The sequence below is a fragment of the Nansenia antarctica genome, assembly GCF_963989245.1.
Source record: "Nansenia antarctica genome assembly, chromosome: 1".
In the NCBI taxonomy this organism is placed as follows: domain Eukaryota; kingdom Metazoa; phylum Chordata; class Actinopteri; order Argentiniformes; family Microstomatidae; genus Nansenia; species Nansenia antarctica.
Window position 1 is genome coordinate 69,988,006 of NC_137674.1, and position 16,264 is coordinate 70,004,269.

The 16,264-nt window shown below is 44.8% G+C and overlaps 4 protein-coding genes across 4 annotated transcripts; all 4 read right to left on the bottom strand.

Annotated features, from left to right (window-relative positions):
- On the bottom strand, window positions 1-858 carry LOC308152602 (polyadenylate-binding protein 1A-like; the record flags this gene model as incomplete). Its single annotated transcript, XM_080525619.1, has 1 exon — window positions 1-858. The coding sequence occupies one exon, from the start codon at window positions 856-858 to the stop codon at window positions 1-3; it is 858 nt and encodes a 285-aa protein (XP_080381745.1).
- Window positions 859-4,066: 3,208 nt separating this feature from the next.
- On the bottom strand, window positions 4,067-4,924 carry LOC308152613 (polyadenylate-binding protein 1A-like; the record flags this gene model as incomplete). Its single annotated transcript, XM_080525630.1, has 1 exon — window positions 4,067-4,924. One exon carries the CDS (start codon window positions 4,922-4,924, stop codon window positions 4,067-4,069), a length of 858 nt encoding a protein of 285 aa, XP_080381756.1.
- Window positions 4,925-7,781: 2,857 nt separating this feature from the next.
- On the bottom strand, window positions 7,782-8,639 carry LOC308152621 (polyadenylate-binding protein 1A-like; the record flags this gene model as incomplete). The annotated part of the gene is made up of 1 exon (XM_080525645.1): window positions 7,782-8,639. One exon carries the CDS (start codon window positions 8,637-8,639, stop codon window positions 7,782-7,784), a length of 858 nt encoding a protein of 285 aa, XP_080381771.1.
- Window positions 8,640-11,496: 2,857 nt separating this feature from the next.
- On the bottom strand, window positions 11,497-12,354 carry LOC308152628 (polyadenylate-binding protein 1A-like; the record flags this gene model as incomplete). The annotated part of the gene is made up of 1 exon (XM_080525655.1): window positions 11,497-12,354. The coding sequence occupies one exon, from the start codon at window positions 12,352-12,354 to the stop codon at window positions 11,497-11,499; it is 858 nt and encodes a 285-aa protein (XP_080381781.1).
- Window positions 12,355-16,264: the final 3,910 nt, after the last annotated feature.

Here is a 16,264-nt window from a genome sequence, read left to right on the forward strand (position 1 = left end):
CTATGTGTAAATAGTATCAACTTCTGTGTTAGTATCAGAGAACTGGAGGCCACAAACCTGGTATCTGGTCATACGCTCATGCTTCATGTGTTCAAACCGGTGCTTCAGCGCGGTCTGGCGCTCTCTTCTCTTCTGGGCACGGCCCACGTAGACCTTTCTCCCGTCGATGTTCTGACCATTCATGTCGTCGACAGCCTTCTGGGCGTCCTCATGCCTTTCGAAGCAAACAAAACCGAAACCCCTGGACTGACCCTTGACATCAGTCATGACCCGGACTCTCTGGGTTGGTCCATATATTTCAAACTTTTCCTTCAGTTTTTGGTCATCCATATCCTTGCCATGGTTTTTTATGTACACATTGGTGAACTCTCTGGCCCTGGCTCCATGTTCAGCCTCTCGTTCTTTGTTAGATTTGAAGTGTCCAATAAACACTGGTTTGTCATTGAACAGCATGCCATTCAGCCTCTTAATGGCTCTCCCAGCAGCCTCCTGGCACTCATATTGCACATAGGCATGGCCTTTAGATTGGCCATTCTCATCACAAACCACCTTACAGGAAAGGACCTTTCCAAATGTAGAAAACGTGTCGTAGAGGGCCTGGCTGTCAATAGATTCCTCCAAGTTCTTGAGGAAAACATTGCCTACCCCACTCTTCCTCAGTGAAGGGTCAAGCTGAAACCACATGATGCGCATAGGTCTTCCTTGGAGGTCATCAAAGTTCATCGTTTCCAGAGCAAGCTCTGCATCAGCGTGCTGTTGAAAGTTGACATAGGCATACCCCAAGGATCGTTGGGTGATCTTGTCCCTGCACACTCGGATGGTAGTTGCACCTGCAGAGCTGAATTTCTCATCCAACATTGTCTCAGTGGTATCCTGGTGGAGATCTCCAACATACAACATACAGGCCATATTTAGTTATGTTAGAAAACTTCTCCTAACCCTAATATTTTAGCTTTGGATATTCTTGATAATAATCAAATGTGTGCTCTATGCAGAGGAATTGCAGGTCATTTAAATGATAACACTGTTGTTTACACTAGAACTGGTTCTAGAACCCCAGTTGTGTGGTCCTCGTTTGTTACATCATCACATTCTCAACTGTGTACCCATAGAAATCCTTGATGTTATATCTACATTTCTATATGCAAATAATGTTAACTACTCATTGTTACCTGAAGGGCTGTAGCTAGCAGTGTATGTTGTACAGAGTTTGGGTTGTTCACCCATGTTGGGGTTCAGGAGACCTTCGCTAGGAGATGTATTTGGTGCACTCTGAACCACATACAGTATGGAGTGAATAGATATTCGGAGGAGAAAAGTATTTTGCACATATTTACTATATATATCAGAAGCACTGTTTTCATCAAAGACCCTAAAGAAGCAATGCATTTCTTATGATAGATAGATAGATAGTTTATTAGTCACACGACCAAAGCCGGTGGAATTTGTTGTCGCTGCCTGCTCTGCGCTGACTCGGTCAATAATGTGTAGTGAATTAAATGACTAGTTAGTTAGTGAAATCAAACTCATATATCGCAAACATAATGGGCATTTTTATCTTGTGGCCATCCACAATTATATGAATTGATTTAAGAAACATAATGACTGATTACGTTGATGTCAATATTGAAAAATTTTCAGAATAATAATGAGCAACTAGAAACTGTATGTGTATTGCATTATTTATGCTTTTCTGAATAACATTTTCGTATTCAGGTACATCCCTAGTTTCAAATCGTATTGTTTGTTCCCAGATCTATAAACACAGAGATGTTTTGATGTTTGATGACGGCTACAGAATAGCGATCCCTTTTCAATAATGTGTAGTAAATGAAATGACTAGTTAGTGAAATCAAAGTCCTATCTTGCAAACAGAATGGATTTTTTTTATAGTGTATAACAAATGATTGAACGATTGTATACTGTATAATAAATGAGCCCACTGCACTTGAATAAAAGCTCTTACTTAGTTTTCCAAAATGAGATTAATCAAATAGAGGTAAACAAATCTTGCTGATCTCAAATGTTATTGTTTGGCCCAGATCTAGAAGCACAGAGATGTATTGGCCTCTGAAGATAGTTTGAGAATTGATCACAGTCAGCGGTATTTAATGACTTTCCAAATGACTTTCCAAAATGTACAATCCAAAATGCAGAGCTATCAAGTCTCTCTCTACAGGACCACACTGTTGATATTCTGATCACTGACACAGTAAAGGACACTCAGACATAGCAGAGTACATTTTGTTCATTTGGTAATGAAATAATTTATTAATACTGTAATATCAAAAAATATAGCAAAAGCTGTTCTATGTTAAAAGATGTTTAAATGTTGTAGGAGTAGGTTTTAAATGTCTGGATTTCCATCCCTTGTCTTAGTCTCATTGAACTCAAGCTGGTCGGGGGTCAGACTTCTGTGCAGCCTCCTTAGCCCAGTGTGCCTGCAGCGCAGCGACCGCATCATCCACCTTGGAGCTCAGGAACTCTGGAGCCTCCAGCATGTAGAGAAGTTCTTCGTTGTCCATCTCCAGCAGCATCCCTGTGACCTTGGCAGCTAGACTGGGGTGAGTTTCCTTGATAAGTTGGAAGAGATGCTCACCTGGAGGGATGGAGAATCAAACAAATCAGTAACAGTTATTATACAGTATAGCTAATGGGGGATCTAAAGATCGTAAAGTAGACTCACCCAGCAGCTGTTTCCGCTCCTCAGGAGGAGTGGCGGCCAGCATGGAGGCAGTCAGCGAAGCAGGCTGCTGCTGCTGCTGCATGGGGACCTGGGACCAGTGTGCCTGCAGCGCAGCGACCGCTGCATCTACCTTGGAGCTCAGGAACTCTGGAGCCTCCAGCATGTAGAGAAGTTCTTCGTTGTCCATCTCCAGCAGCATCCCTGTGACCTTGGCAGCTAGGCTGGGGTGAGTTTCCTTGATAAGTTGGAAGAGATGCTCACCTGGAGGGATGGAGAATCAAACAAATCAGTAACAGTTATTATACAGTATAGCTAATGGGGGATCTAAAGATCGTAAAGTAGACTCACCCAGCAGCTGTTTCCGCTCCTCAGGAGGAGTGGCGGCCAGCATGGAGGCAGTCAGCGAAGCAGGCTGCTGCTGCTGCTGCATGGGGACCTGGGACCAGTGTGCCTGCAGCGCAGCGACCGCTGCATCCACCTTGGAGCTCAGGAACTCTGGAGCCTCCAGCATGTAGAGAAGTTCTTCGTTGTCCATCTCCAGCAGCATCCCTGTGACCTTGGCAGCTAGACTGGGGTGAGTTTCCTTGATAAGTTGGAAGAGATGCTCACCTGGAGGGATGGAGAATCAAACAAATCAGTAACAGTTATTATACAGTATAGCTAATGGGGGATCTAAAGATCGTAAAGTAGACTCACCCAGCAGCTGTTTCCGCTCCTCAGGAGGAGTGGCGGCCAGCATGGAGGCAGTCAGCGAAGCAGGCTGCTGCTGCTGCTGCATGGGGACCTGGAGCTGGGGAGGAGCCATGTGCTGCTGTGGGTAGTGAGGCATGATGTAGGAGGGCATGTTCTGGAAGTACTGAGGTTGCACACTCTGGGTGGCCCAGCCAGGAGGAGGTCTCAGTTGATCCAGCTGGTTGGTGAGGTAGTAGGTAGTACCACCACAGGTCTGGGGCTGTGGAACGGGAGCCATGACGTATCCAGACGGTGGAGCAGGCTGGTAGGGGTCGATGACTAGGTCGGGCATGCCGCAGACACTGTACTCTTCTGTGATAAACGCCTGTTGGTGTGCTTGGCGGTCCTTCCTGCTCCGGGCCAGGGCCACATACAACGGCTTGTTGGCCACGACGCGGCCGTTCATCTCAGTCATGGCCTTGGTGGCGTCCTCGGGGGAGGAGAAGCGCACGAAGCCGAAGCCCTTGCTGCGTTGACCTTCCATCATCACCTTCGCACTGGTGATTGTTCCGAAGGAGGAGAACGCTCGGTGCAGACGCTCATCGTCGCAGCCATCATCCAGGTTCTTCACGTACAGATTGACACCCTGGTAAGCGAAAAAACCTGTTTAGTGAGATGTTTTTCATACCTCAAATACATCAACAATAACTATGTGTAAATAGTATCAACTTCTGTGTTAGTATCAGAGAACTGGAGGCCACAAACCTGGTATCTGGTCATACGCTCATGCTTCATGTGTTCAAACCGGTGCTTCAGCGCGGTCTGGCGCTCTCTTCTCTTCTGGGCACGGCCCACGTAGACCTTTCTCCCGTCGATGTTCTGACCATTCATGTCGTCGACAGCCTTCTGGGCGTCCTCATGCCTTTCGAAGCAAACAAAACCGAAACCCCTGGACTGACCCTTGACATCAGTCATGACCCGGACTCTCTGGGTTGGTCCATATATTTCAAACTTTTCCTTCAGTTTTTGGTCATCCATATCCTTGCCATGGTTTTTTATGTACACATTGGTGAACTCTCTGGCCCTGGCTCCATGTTCAGCCTCTCGTTCTTTGTTAGATTTGAAGTGTCCAATAAACACTGGTTTGTCATTGAACAGCATGCCATTCAGCCTCTTAATGGCTCTCTCAGCAGCCTCCTGGCACTCATATTGCACATAGGCATGGCCTTTAGATTGGCCATTCTCATCACAAACCACCTTACAGGAAAGGACCTTTCCAAATGTAGAAAACGTGTCGTAGAGGGCCTGGCTGTCAATAGATTCCTCCAAGTTCTTGAGGAAAACATTGCCTACCCCACTCTTCCTCAGTGAAGGGTCAAGCTGAAACCACATGATGCGCATAGGTCTTCCTTGGAGGTCATCAAAGTTCATCGTTTCCAGAGCAAGCTCTGCATCAGCGTGCTGTTGAAAGTTGACATAGGCATACCCCAAGGATCGTTGGGTGATCTTGTCCCTGCACACTCGGATGGTAGTTGCACCTGCAGAGCTGAATTTCTCATCCAACATTGTCTCAGTGGTATCCTGGTGGAGATCTCCAACATACAACATACAGGCCATATTTAGTTATGTTAGAAAACTTCTCCTAACCCTAATATTTTAGCTTTGGATATTCTTGATAATAATCAAATGTGTGCTCTATGCAGAGGAATTGCAGGTCATTTAAATGATAACACTGTTGTTTACACTAGAACTGGTTCTAGAACCCCAGTTGTGTGGTCCTCGTTTGTTACATCATCACATTCTCAACTGTGTACCCATAGAAATCCTTGATGTTATATCTACATTTCTATATGCAAATAATGTTAACTACTCATTGTTACCTGAAGGGCTGTAGCTAGCAGTGTATGTTGTACAGAGTTTGGGTTGTTCACCCATGTTGGGGTTCAGGAGACCTTCGCTAGGAGATGTATTTGGTGCACTCTGAACCACATACAGTATGGAGTGAATAGATATTCGGAGGAGAAAAGTATTTTGCACATATTTACTATATATATCAGAAGCACTGTTTTCATCAAAGACCCTAAAGAAGCAATGCATTTCTTATGATAGATAGATAGATAGTTTATTAGTCACACGACCAAAGCCGGTGGAATTTGTTGTCGCTGCCTGCTCTGCGCTGACTCGGTCAATAATGTGTAGTGAATTAAATGACTAGTTAGTTAGTGAAATCAAACTCATATATCGCAAACATAATGGGCATTTTTATCTTGTGGCCATCCACAATTATATGAATTGATTTAAGAAACATAATGACTGATTACGTTGATGTCAATATTGAAAATTTTTCAGAATAATAATGAGCAACTAGAAACTGTATGTGTATTGCATTATTTATGCTTTTCTGAATAACATTTTCGTATTCAGGTACATCCCTAGTTTCAAATCGTATTGTTTGTTCCCAGATCTATAAACACAGAGATGTTTTGATGTTTGATGACGGCTACAGAATAGCGATCCCTTTTCAATAATGTGTAGTAAATGAAATGACTAGTTAGTGAAATCAAAGTCCTATCTTGCAAACAGAATGGATTTTTTTTATAGTGTATAACAAATGATTGAACGATTGTATACTGTATAATAAATGAGCCCACTGCACTTGAATAAAAGCTCTTACTTAGTTTTCCAAAATGAGATTAATCAAATAGAGGTAAACAAATCTTGCTGATCTCAAATGTTATTGTTTGGCCCAGATCTAGAAGCACAGAGATGTATTGGCCTCTGAAGATAGTTTGAGAATTGATCACAGTCAGCGGTATTTAATGACTTTCCAAATGACTTTCCAAAATGTACAATCCAAAATGCAGAGCTATCAAGTCTCTCTCTACAGGACCACACTGTTGATATTCTGATCACTGACACAGTAAAGGACACTCAGACATAGCAGAGTACATTTTGTTCATTTGGTAATGAAATAATTTATTAATACTGTAATATCAAAAAATATAGCAAAAGCTGTTCTATGTTAAAAGATGTTTAAATGTTGTAGGAGTAGGTTTTAAATGTCTGGATTTCCATCCCTTGTCTTAGTCTCATTGAACTCAAGCTGGTCGGGGGTCAGACTTCTGTGCAGCCTCCTTAGCCCAGTGTGCCTGCAGCGCAGCGACCGCATCATCCACCTTGGAGCTCAGGAACTCTGGAGCCTCCAGCATGTAGAGAAGTTCTTCGTTGTCCATCTCCAGCAGCATCCCTGTGACCTTGGCAGCTAGACTGGGGTGAGTTTCCTTGATAAGTTGGAAGAGATGCTCACCTGGAGGGATGGAGAATCAAACAAATCAGTAACAGTTATTATACAGTATAGCTAATGGGGGATCTAAAGATCGTAAAGTAGACTCACCCAGCAGCTGTTTCCGCTCCTCAGGAGGAGTGGCGGCCAGCATGGAGGCAGTCAGCGAAGCAGGCTGCTGCTGCTGCATGGGGACCTGGGACCAGTGTGCCTGCAGCGCAGCGACCGCTGCATCCACCTTGGAGCTCAGGAACTCTGGAGCCTCCAGCATGTAGAGAAGTTCTTCGTTGTCCATCTCCAGCAGCATCGCTGTGACCTTGGCAGCTAGACTGGGGTGAGTTTCCTTGATAAGTTGGAAGAGATGCTCACCTGGAGGGATGGAGAATCAAACAAATCAGTAACAGTTATTATACAGTATAGCTAATGGGGGATCTAAAGATCGTAAAGTAGACTCACCCAGCAGCTGTTTCCGCTCCTCAGGAGGAGTGGCGGCCAGCATGGAGGCAGTCAGCGAAGCAGGCTGCTGCTGCTGCTGCATGGGGACCTGGAGCTGGGGAGGAGCCATGTGCTGCTGTGGGTAGTGAGGCATGATGTAGGAGGGCATGTTCTGGAAGTACTGAGGTTGCACACTCTGGGTGGCCCAGCCAGGAGGAGGTCTCAGTTGATCCAGCTGGTTGGTGAGGTAGTAGGTAGTACCACCGCAGGTCTGGGGCTGTGGAACGGGAGCCATGACGTATCCAGACGGTGGAGCAGGCTGGTAGGGGTCGATGACTAGGTCGGGCATGCCGCAGACACTGTACTCTTCTGTGATAAACGCCTGTTGGTGTGCTTGGCGGTCCTTCCTGCTCCGGGCCAGGGCCACATACAACGGCTTGTTGGCCACGACGCGGCCGTTCATCTCAGTCATGGCCTTGGTGGCGTCCTCGGGGGAGGAGAAGCGCACGAAGCCGAAGCCCTTGCTGCGTTGACCTTCCATCATCACCTTCGCACTGGTGATTGTTCCGAAGGAGGAGAACGCTCGGTGCAGACGCTCATCGTCCCAGCCATCATCCAGGTTCTTCACGTACAGATTGACACCCTGGTAAGCGAAAAAACCTGTTTAGTGAGATGTTTTTCATACCTCAAATACATCAACAATAACTATGTGTAAATAGTATCAACTTCTGTGTTAGTATCAGAGAACTGGAGGCCACAAACCTGGTATCTGGTCATACGCTCATGCTTCATGTGTTCAAACCGGTGCTTCAGCGCGGTCTGGCGCTCTCTTCTCTTCTGGGCACGGCCCACGTAGACCTTTCTCCCGTCGATGTTCTGACCATTCATGTCGTCGACAGCCTTCTGGGCGTCCTCATGCCTTTCGAAGCAAACAAAACCGAAACCCCTGGACTGACCCTTGACATCAGTCATGACCCGGACTCTCTGGGTTGGTCCATATATTTCAAACTTTTCCTTCAGTTTTTGGTCATCCATATCCTTGCCATGGTTTTTTATGTACACATTGGTGAACTCTCTGGCCCTGGCTCCATGTTCAGCCTCTCGTTCTTTGTTAGATTTGAAGTGTCCAATAAACACTGGTTTGTCATTGAACAGCATGCCATTCAGCCTCTTAATGGCTCTCTCAGCAGCCTCCTGGCACTCATATTGCACATAGGCATGGCCTTTAGATTGGCCATTCTCATCACAAACCACCTTACAGGAAAGGACCTTTCCAAATGTAGAAAACGTGTCGTAGAGGGCCTGGCTGTCAATAGATTCCTCCAAGTTCTTGAGGAAAACATTGCCTACCCCACTCTTCCTCAGTGAAGGGTCAAGCTGAAACCACATGATGCGCATAGGTCTTCCTTGGAGGTCATCAAAGTTCATCGTTTCCAGAGCAAGCTCTGCATCAGCGTGCTGTTGAAAGTTGACATAGGCATACCCCAAGGATCGTTGGGTGATCTTGTCCCTGCACACTCGGATGGTAGTTGCACCTGCAGAGCTGAATTTCTCATCCAACATTGTCTCAGTGGTATCCTGGTGGAGATCTCCAACATACAACATACAGGCCATATTTAGTTATGTTAGAAAACTTCTCCTAACCCTAATATTTTAGCTTTGGATATTCTTGATAATAATCAAATGTGTGCTCTATGCAGAGGAATTGCAGGTCATTTAAATGATAACACTGTTGTTTACACTAGAACTGGTTCTAGAACCCCAGTTGTGTGGTCCTCGTTTGTTACATCATCACATTCTCAACTGTGTACCCATAGAAATCCTTGATGTTATATCTACATTTCTATATGCAAATAATGTTAACTACTCATTGTTACCTGAAGGGCTGTAGCTAGCAGTGTATGTTGTACAGAGTTTGGGTTGTTCACCCATGTTGGGGTTCAGGAGACCTTCGCTAGGAGATGTATTTGGTGCACTCTGAACCACATACAGTATGGAGTGAATAGATATTCGGAGGAGAAAAGTATTTTGCACATATTTACTATATATATCAGAAGCACTGTTTTCATCAAAGACCCTAAAGAAGCAATGCATTTCTTATGATAGATAGATAGATAGTTTATTAGTCACACGACCAAAGCCGGTGGAATTTGTTGTCGCTGCCTGCTCTGCGCTGACTCGGTCAATAATGTGTAGTGAATTAAATGACTAGTTAGTTAGTGAAATCAAACTCATATATCGCAAACATAATGGGCATTTTTATCTTGTGGCCATCCACAATTATATGAATTGATTTAAGAAACATAATGACTGATTACGTTGATGTCAATATTGAAAATTTTTCAGAATAATAATGAGCAACTAGAAACTGTATGTGTATTGCATTATTTATGCTTTTCTGAATAACATTTTCGTATTCAGGTACATCCCTAGTTTCAAATCGTATTGTTTGTTCCCAGATCTATAAACACAGAGATGTTTTGATGTTTGATGACGGCTACAGAATAGCGATCCCTTTTCAATAATGTGTAGTAAATGAAATGACTAGTTAGTGAAATCAAAGTCCTATCTTGCAAACAGAATGGATTTTTTTTATAGTGTATAACAAATGATTGAACGATTGTATACTGTATAATAAATGAGCCCACTGCACTTGAATAAAAGCTCTTACTTAGTTTTCCAAAATGAGATTAATCAAATAGAGGTAAACAAATCTTGCTGATCTCAAATGTTATTGTTTGGCCCAGATCTAGAAGCACAGAGATGTATTGGCCTCTGAAGATAGTTTGAGAATTGATCACAGTCAGCGGTATTTAATGACTTTCCAAATGACTTTCCAAAATGTACAATCCAAAATGCAGAGCTATCAAGTCTCTCTCTACAGGACCACACTGTTGATATTCTGATCACTGACACAGTAAAGGACACTCAGACATAGCAGAGTACATTTTGTTCATTTGGTAATGAAATAATTTATTAATACTGTAATATCAAAAAATATAGCAAAAGCTGTTCTATGTTAAAAGATGTTTAAATGTTGTAGGAGTAGGTTTTAAATGTCTGGATTTCCATCCCTTGTCTTAGTCTCATTGAACTCAAGCTGGTCGGGGGTCAGACTTCTGTGCAGCCTCCTTAGCCCAGTGTGCCTGCAGCGCAGCGACCGCATCATCCACCTTGGAGCTCAGGAACTCTGGAGCCTCCAGCATGTAGAGAAGTTCTTCGTTGTCCATCTCCAGCAGCATCCCTGTGACCTTGGCAGCTAGACTGGGGTGAGTTTCCTTGATAAGTTGGAAGAGATGCTCACCTGGAGGGATGGAGAATCAAACAAATCAGTAACAGTTATTATACAGTATAGCTAATGGGGGATCTAAAGATCGTAAAGTAGACTCACCCAGCAGCTGTTTCCGCTCCTCAGGAGGAGTGGCGGCCAGCATGGAGGCAGTCAGCGAAGCAGGCTGCTGCTGCTGCATGGGGACCTGGGACCAGTGTGCCTGCAGCGCAGCGACCGCTGCATCCACCTTGGAGCTCAGGAACTCTGGAGCCTCCAGCATGTAGAGAAGTTCTTCGTTGTCCATCTCCAGCAGCATCCCTGTGACCTTGGCAGCTAGACTGGGGTGAGTTTCCTTGATAAGTTGGAAGAGATGCTCACCTGGAGGGATGGAGAATCAAACAAATCAGTAACAGTTATTATACAGTATAGCTAATGGGGGATCTAAAGATCGTAAAGTAGACTCACCCAGCAGCTGTTTCCGCTCCTCAGGAGGAGTGGCGGCCAGCATGGAGGCAGTCAGCGAAGCAGGCTGCTGCTGCTGCTGCATGGGGACCTGGAGCTGGGGAGGAGCCATGTGCTGCTGTGGGTAGTGAGGCATGATGTAGGAGGGCATGTTCTGGAAGTACTGAGGTTGCACACTCTGGGTGGCCCAGCCAGGAGGAGGTCTCAGTTGATCCAGCTGGTTGGTGAGGTAGTAGGTAGTACCACCGCAGGTCTGGGGCTGTGGAACGGGAGCCATGACGTATCCAGACGGTGGAGCAGGCTGGTAGGGGTCGATGACTAGGTCGGGCATGCCGCAGACACTGTACTCTTCTGTGATAAACGCCTGTTGGTGTGCTTGGCGGTCCTTCCTGCTCCGGGCCAGGGCCACATACAACGGCTTGTTGGCCACGACGCGGCCGTTCATCTCAGTCATGGCCTTGGTGGCGTCCTCGGGGGAGGAGAAGCGCACGAAGCCGAAGCCCTTGCTGCGTTGACCTTCCATCATCACCTTCGCACTGGTGATTGTTCCGAAGGAGGAGAACGCTCGGTGCAGACGCTCATCGTCCCAGCCATCATCCAGGTTCTTCACGTACAGATTGAAACCCTGGTAAGCGAAAAAACCTGTTTAGTGAGATGTTTTTCATACCTCAAATACATCAACAATAACTATGTGTAAATAGTATCAACTTCTGTGTTAGTATCAGAGAACTGGAGGCCACAAACCTGGTATCTGGTCATACGCTCATGCTTCATGTGTTCAAACCGGTGCTTCAGCGCGGTCTGGCGCTCTCTTCTCTTCTGGGCACGGCCCACGTAGACCTTTCTCCCGTCAATGTTCTGACCATTCATGTCGTCGACAGCCTTCTGGGCGTCCTCATGCCTTTCGAAGCAAACAAAACCGAAACCCCTGGACTGACCCTTGACATCAGTCATGACCCGGACTCTCTGGGTTGGTCCATATATTTCAAACTTTTCCTTCAGTTTTTGGTCATCCATATCCTTGCCATGGTTTTTTATGTACACATTGGTGAACTCTCTGGCCCTGGCTCCATGTTCAGCCTCTCGTTCTTTGTTAGATTTGAAGTGTCCAATAAACACTGGTTTGTCATTGAACAGCATGCCATTCAGCCTCTTAATGGCTCTCTCAGCAGCCTCCTGGCACTCATATTGCACATAGGCATGGCCTTTAGATTGGCCATTCTCATCACAAACCACCTTACAGGAAAGGACCTTTCCAAATGTAGAAAACGTGTCGTAGAGGGCCTGGCTGTCAATAGATTCCTCCAAGTTCTTGAGGAAAACATTGCCTACCCCACTCTTCCTCAGTGAAGGGTCAAGCTGAAACCACATGATGCGCATAGGTCTTCCTTGGAGGTCATCAAAGTTCATCGTTTCCAGAGCAAGCTCTGCATCAGCGTGCTGTTGAAAGTTGACATAGGCATACCCCAAGGATCGTTGGGTGATCTTGTCCCTGCACACTCGGATGGTAGTTGCACCTGCAGAGCTGAATTTCTCATCCAACATTGTCTCAGTGGTATCCTGGTGGAGATCTCCAACATACAACATACAGGCCATATTTAGTTATGTTAGAAAACTTCTCCTAACCCTAATATTTTAGCTTTGGATATTCTTGATAATAATCAAATGTGTGCTCTATGCAGAGGAATTGCAGGTCATTTAAATGATAACACTGTTGTTTACACTAGAACTGGTTCTAGAACCCCAGTTGTGTGGTCCTCGTTTGTTACATCATCACATTCTCAACTGTGTACCCATAGAAATCCTTGATGTTATATCTACATTTCTATATGCAAATAATGTTAACTACTCATTGTTACCTGAAGGGCTGTAGCTAGCAGTGTATGTTGTACAGAGTTTGGGTTGTTCACCCATGTTGGGGTTCAGGAGACCTTCGCTAGGAGATGTATTTGGTGCACTCTGAACCACATACAGTATGGAGTGAATAGATATTCGGAGGAGAAAAGTATTTTGCACATATTTACTATATATATCAGAAGCACTGTTTTCATCAAAGACCCTAAAGAAGCAATGCATTTCTTATGATAGATAGATAGATAGTTTATTAGTCACACGACCAAAGCCGGTGGAATTTGTTCTCGCTGCCTGCTCTGCGCTGACTCGGTCAATAATGTGTAGTGAATTAAATGACTAGTTAGTTAGTGAAATCAAACTCATATATCGCAAACATAATGGGCATTTTTATCTTGTGGCCATCCACAATTATATGAATTGATTTAAGAAACATAATGACTGATTACGTTGATGTCAATATTGAAATTTTTTCAGAATAATAATGAGCAACTAGAAACTGTATGTGTATTGCATTATTTATGCTTTTCTGAATAACATTTTCGTATTCAGGTACATCCCTAGTTTCAAATCGTATTGTTTGTTCCCAGATCTATAAACACAGAGATGTTTTGATGTTTGATGACGGCTACAGAATAGCGATCCCTTTTCAATAATGTGTAGTAAATGAAATGACTAGTTAGTGAAATCAAAGTCCTATCTTGCAAACAGAATGGATTTTTTTTATAGTGTATAACAAATGATTGAACGATTGTATACTGTATAATAAATGAGCCCACTGCACTTGAATAAAAGCTCTTACTTAGTTTTCCAAAATGAGATTAATCAAATAGAGGTAAACAAATCTTGCTGATCTCAAATGTTATTGTTTGGCCCAGATCTAGAAGCACAGAGATGTATTGGCCTCTGAAGATAGTTTGAGAATTGATCACAGTCAGCGGTATTTAATGACTTTCCAAATGACTTTCCAAAATGTACAATCCAAAATGCAGAGCTATCAAGTCTCTCTCTACAGGACCACACTGTTGATATTCTGATCACTGACACAGTAAAGGACACTCAGACATAGCAGAGTACATTTTGTTCATTTGGTAATGAAATAATTTATTAATACTGTAATATCAAAAAATATAGCAAAAGCTGTTCTATGTTAAAAGATGTTTAAATGTTGTAGGAGTAGGTTTTAAATGTCTGGATTTCCATCCCTTGTCTTAGTCTCATTGAACTCAAGCTGGTCGGGGGTCAGACTTCTGTGCAGCCTCCTTAGCCCAGTGTGCCTGCAGCGCAGCGACCGCATCACCCACCTTGGAGCTCAGGAACTCTGGAGCCTCCAGCATGTAGAGAAGTTCTTCGTTGTCCATCTCCAGCAGCATCCCTGTGACCTTGGCAGCTAGACTGGGGTGAGTTTCCTTGATAAGTTGGAAGAGATGCTCACCTGGAGGGATGGAGAATCAAACAAATCAGTAACAGTTATTATACAGTATAGCTAATGGGGGATCTAAAGATCGTAAAGTAGACTCACCCAGCAGCTGTTTCCGCTCCTCAGGAGGAGTGGCGGCCAGCATGGAGGCAGTCAGCGAAGCAGGCTGCTGCTGCTGCTGCATGGGGACCTGGGACCAGTGTGCCTGCAGCGCAGCGACCGCTGCATCCACCTTGGAGCTCAGGAACTCTGGAGCCTCCAGCATGTAGAGAAGTTCTTCGTTGTCCATCTCCAGCAGCATCCCTGTGACCTTGGCAGCTAGACTGGGGTGAGTTTCCTTGATAAGTTGGAAGAGATGCTCACCTGGAGGGATGGAGAATCAAACAAATCAGTAACAGTTATTATACAGTATAGCTAATGGGGGATCTAAAGATCGTAAAGTAGACTCACCCAGCAGCTGTTTCCGCTCCTCAGGAGGAGTGGCGGCCTGCATGGAGGCAGTCAGCGAAGCAGGTTGCTGCTGCTGCTGCATGGGGACCTGGAGCTGGGGAGGAGCCATGTGCTGCTGTGGGTAGTGAGGCATGATGTAGGAGGGCATGTTCTGGAAGTACTGAGGTTGCACACTCTGTGTGGCCCAGCCAGGAGGAGGTCTCAGTTGATCCAGCTGGTTGGTGAGGTAGTAGGTAGTACCACCACAGGTCTGGGGCTGTGGAACGGGAGCCATGACGTATCCAGACGGTGGAGCAGGCTGGTAGGCGTCGACTTTGATTTCACTAACTAGTCATTTCATTTACTACACATTATTGAAAAGGGATCGCTATTCTGTAGCCGTCATCAAACATCAAAACATCTCTGTGTTTATAGATCTGGGAACAAACAATACGATTTGAAACTAGGGATGTACCTGAATACGAAAATGTTATTCAGAAAAGCATAAATAATGCAATACACATACAGTTTCTAGTTGCTCATTATTATTCTGAAAAAATTTCAATATTGACATCAACGCAATCAGTCATTATGTTTCTTAAATCAATTCATATAATTGTGGATGGCCACAAGATAAAAATGCCCATTATGTTTGCGATATATGAGTTTGATTTCACTAACTAACTAGTCATTTAATTCACTACACATTATTGACCGAGTCAGCGCAGAGCAGGCAGCGAGAACAAATTCCACCGGCTTTGGTCGTGTGACTAATAAACTATCTATCTATCTATCATAAGAAATGCATTGCTTCTTTAGGGTCTTTGATGAAAACAGTGCTTCTGATATATATAGTAAATATGTGCAAAATACTTTTCTCCTCCGAATATCTATTCACTCCATACTGTATGTGGTTCAGAGTGCACCAAATACATCTCTTAGCGAAGGTCTCCTGAACCCCAACATGGGTGAACAACCCAAACTCTGTACAACATACACTGCTAGCTACAGCCCTTCAGGTAACAATGAGTAGTTAACATTATTTGCATATAGAAATGTAGATATAACATCAAGGATTTCTATGGGTACAAACTGTGCATGTATCGGCCACACCTTTTGCCCCACAAACATGGACACCCTCACCCTATATGAACGGAAGCACAGACCAACCAGAGTCTAGAATAAAATAGAGTGGAGAGCTGTCTTGCAAGTAAGGAACTGAATGAAGACTCTTTGTCTGTGTTTGTCTCTGTTCATTCTTCGGTGAGCAAGTCTTCTATGTAAGCGTCCAGTTCATCATCTGTGTTTATGTCAAAGTCCTCCTGTACTTTCTGTAGCAGAGCTACAATGTTGGTTCGTAGTGTTACATATAGGCATATGTTAGTAGCCTGTGTTACAGGGACACCTAGGGGTGACCTGATAATGTTACATGTACGACCCGGTTGTTGTATGTGGGCGTGAGCGGAAGGAACCGCAGTTGAATAAAAGACATACTGACACATGGTGTCAGAGGCAGGATCCCCCGGCGTCGCCGGTGCCCTTGGTGTACGAGGATGTACCTCGCCGCCTGTCTCCCCCCGACTTGAGACAATCCGTGTCTCGGCTGAGGCAGTCTCCCCAGTGACCTGAGTCTGGTCAGGACTGCTCCGCTCAGGCCGTAGAATGTCTGTCTGTTGCGCTTGAGCTGAGCGCTCTGCAACACGCAGATCCACTCGGTTGCGTCTGTACAGTGTGCCGTCCACATCCACCACGAAC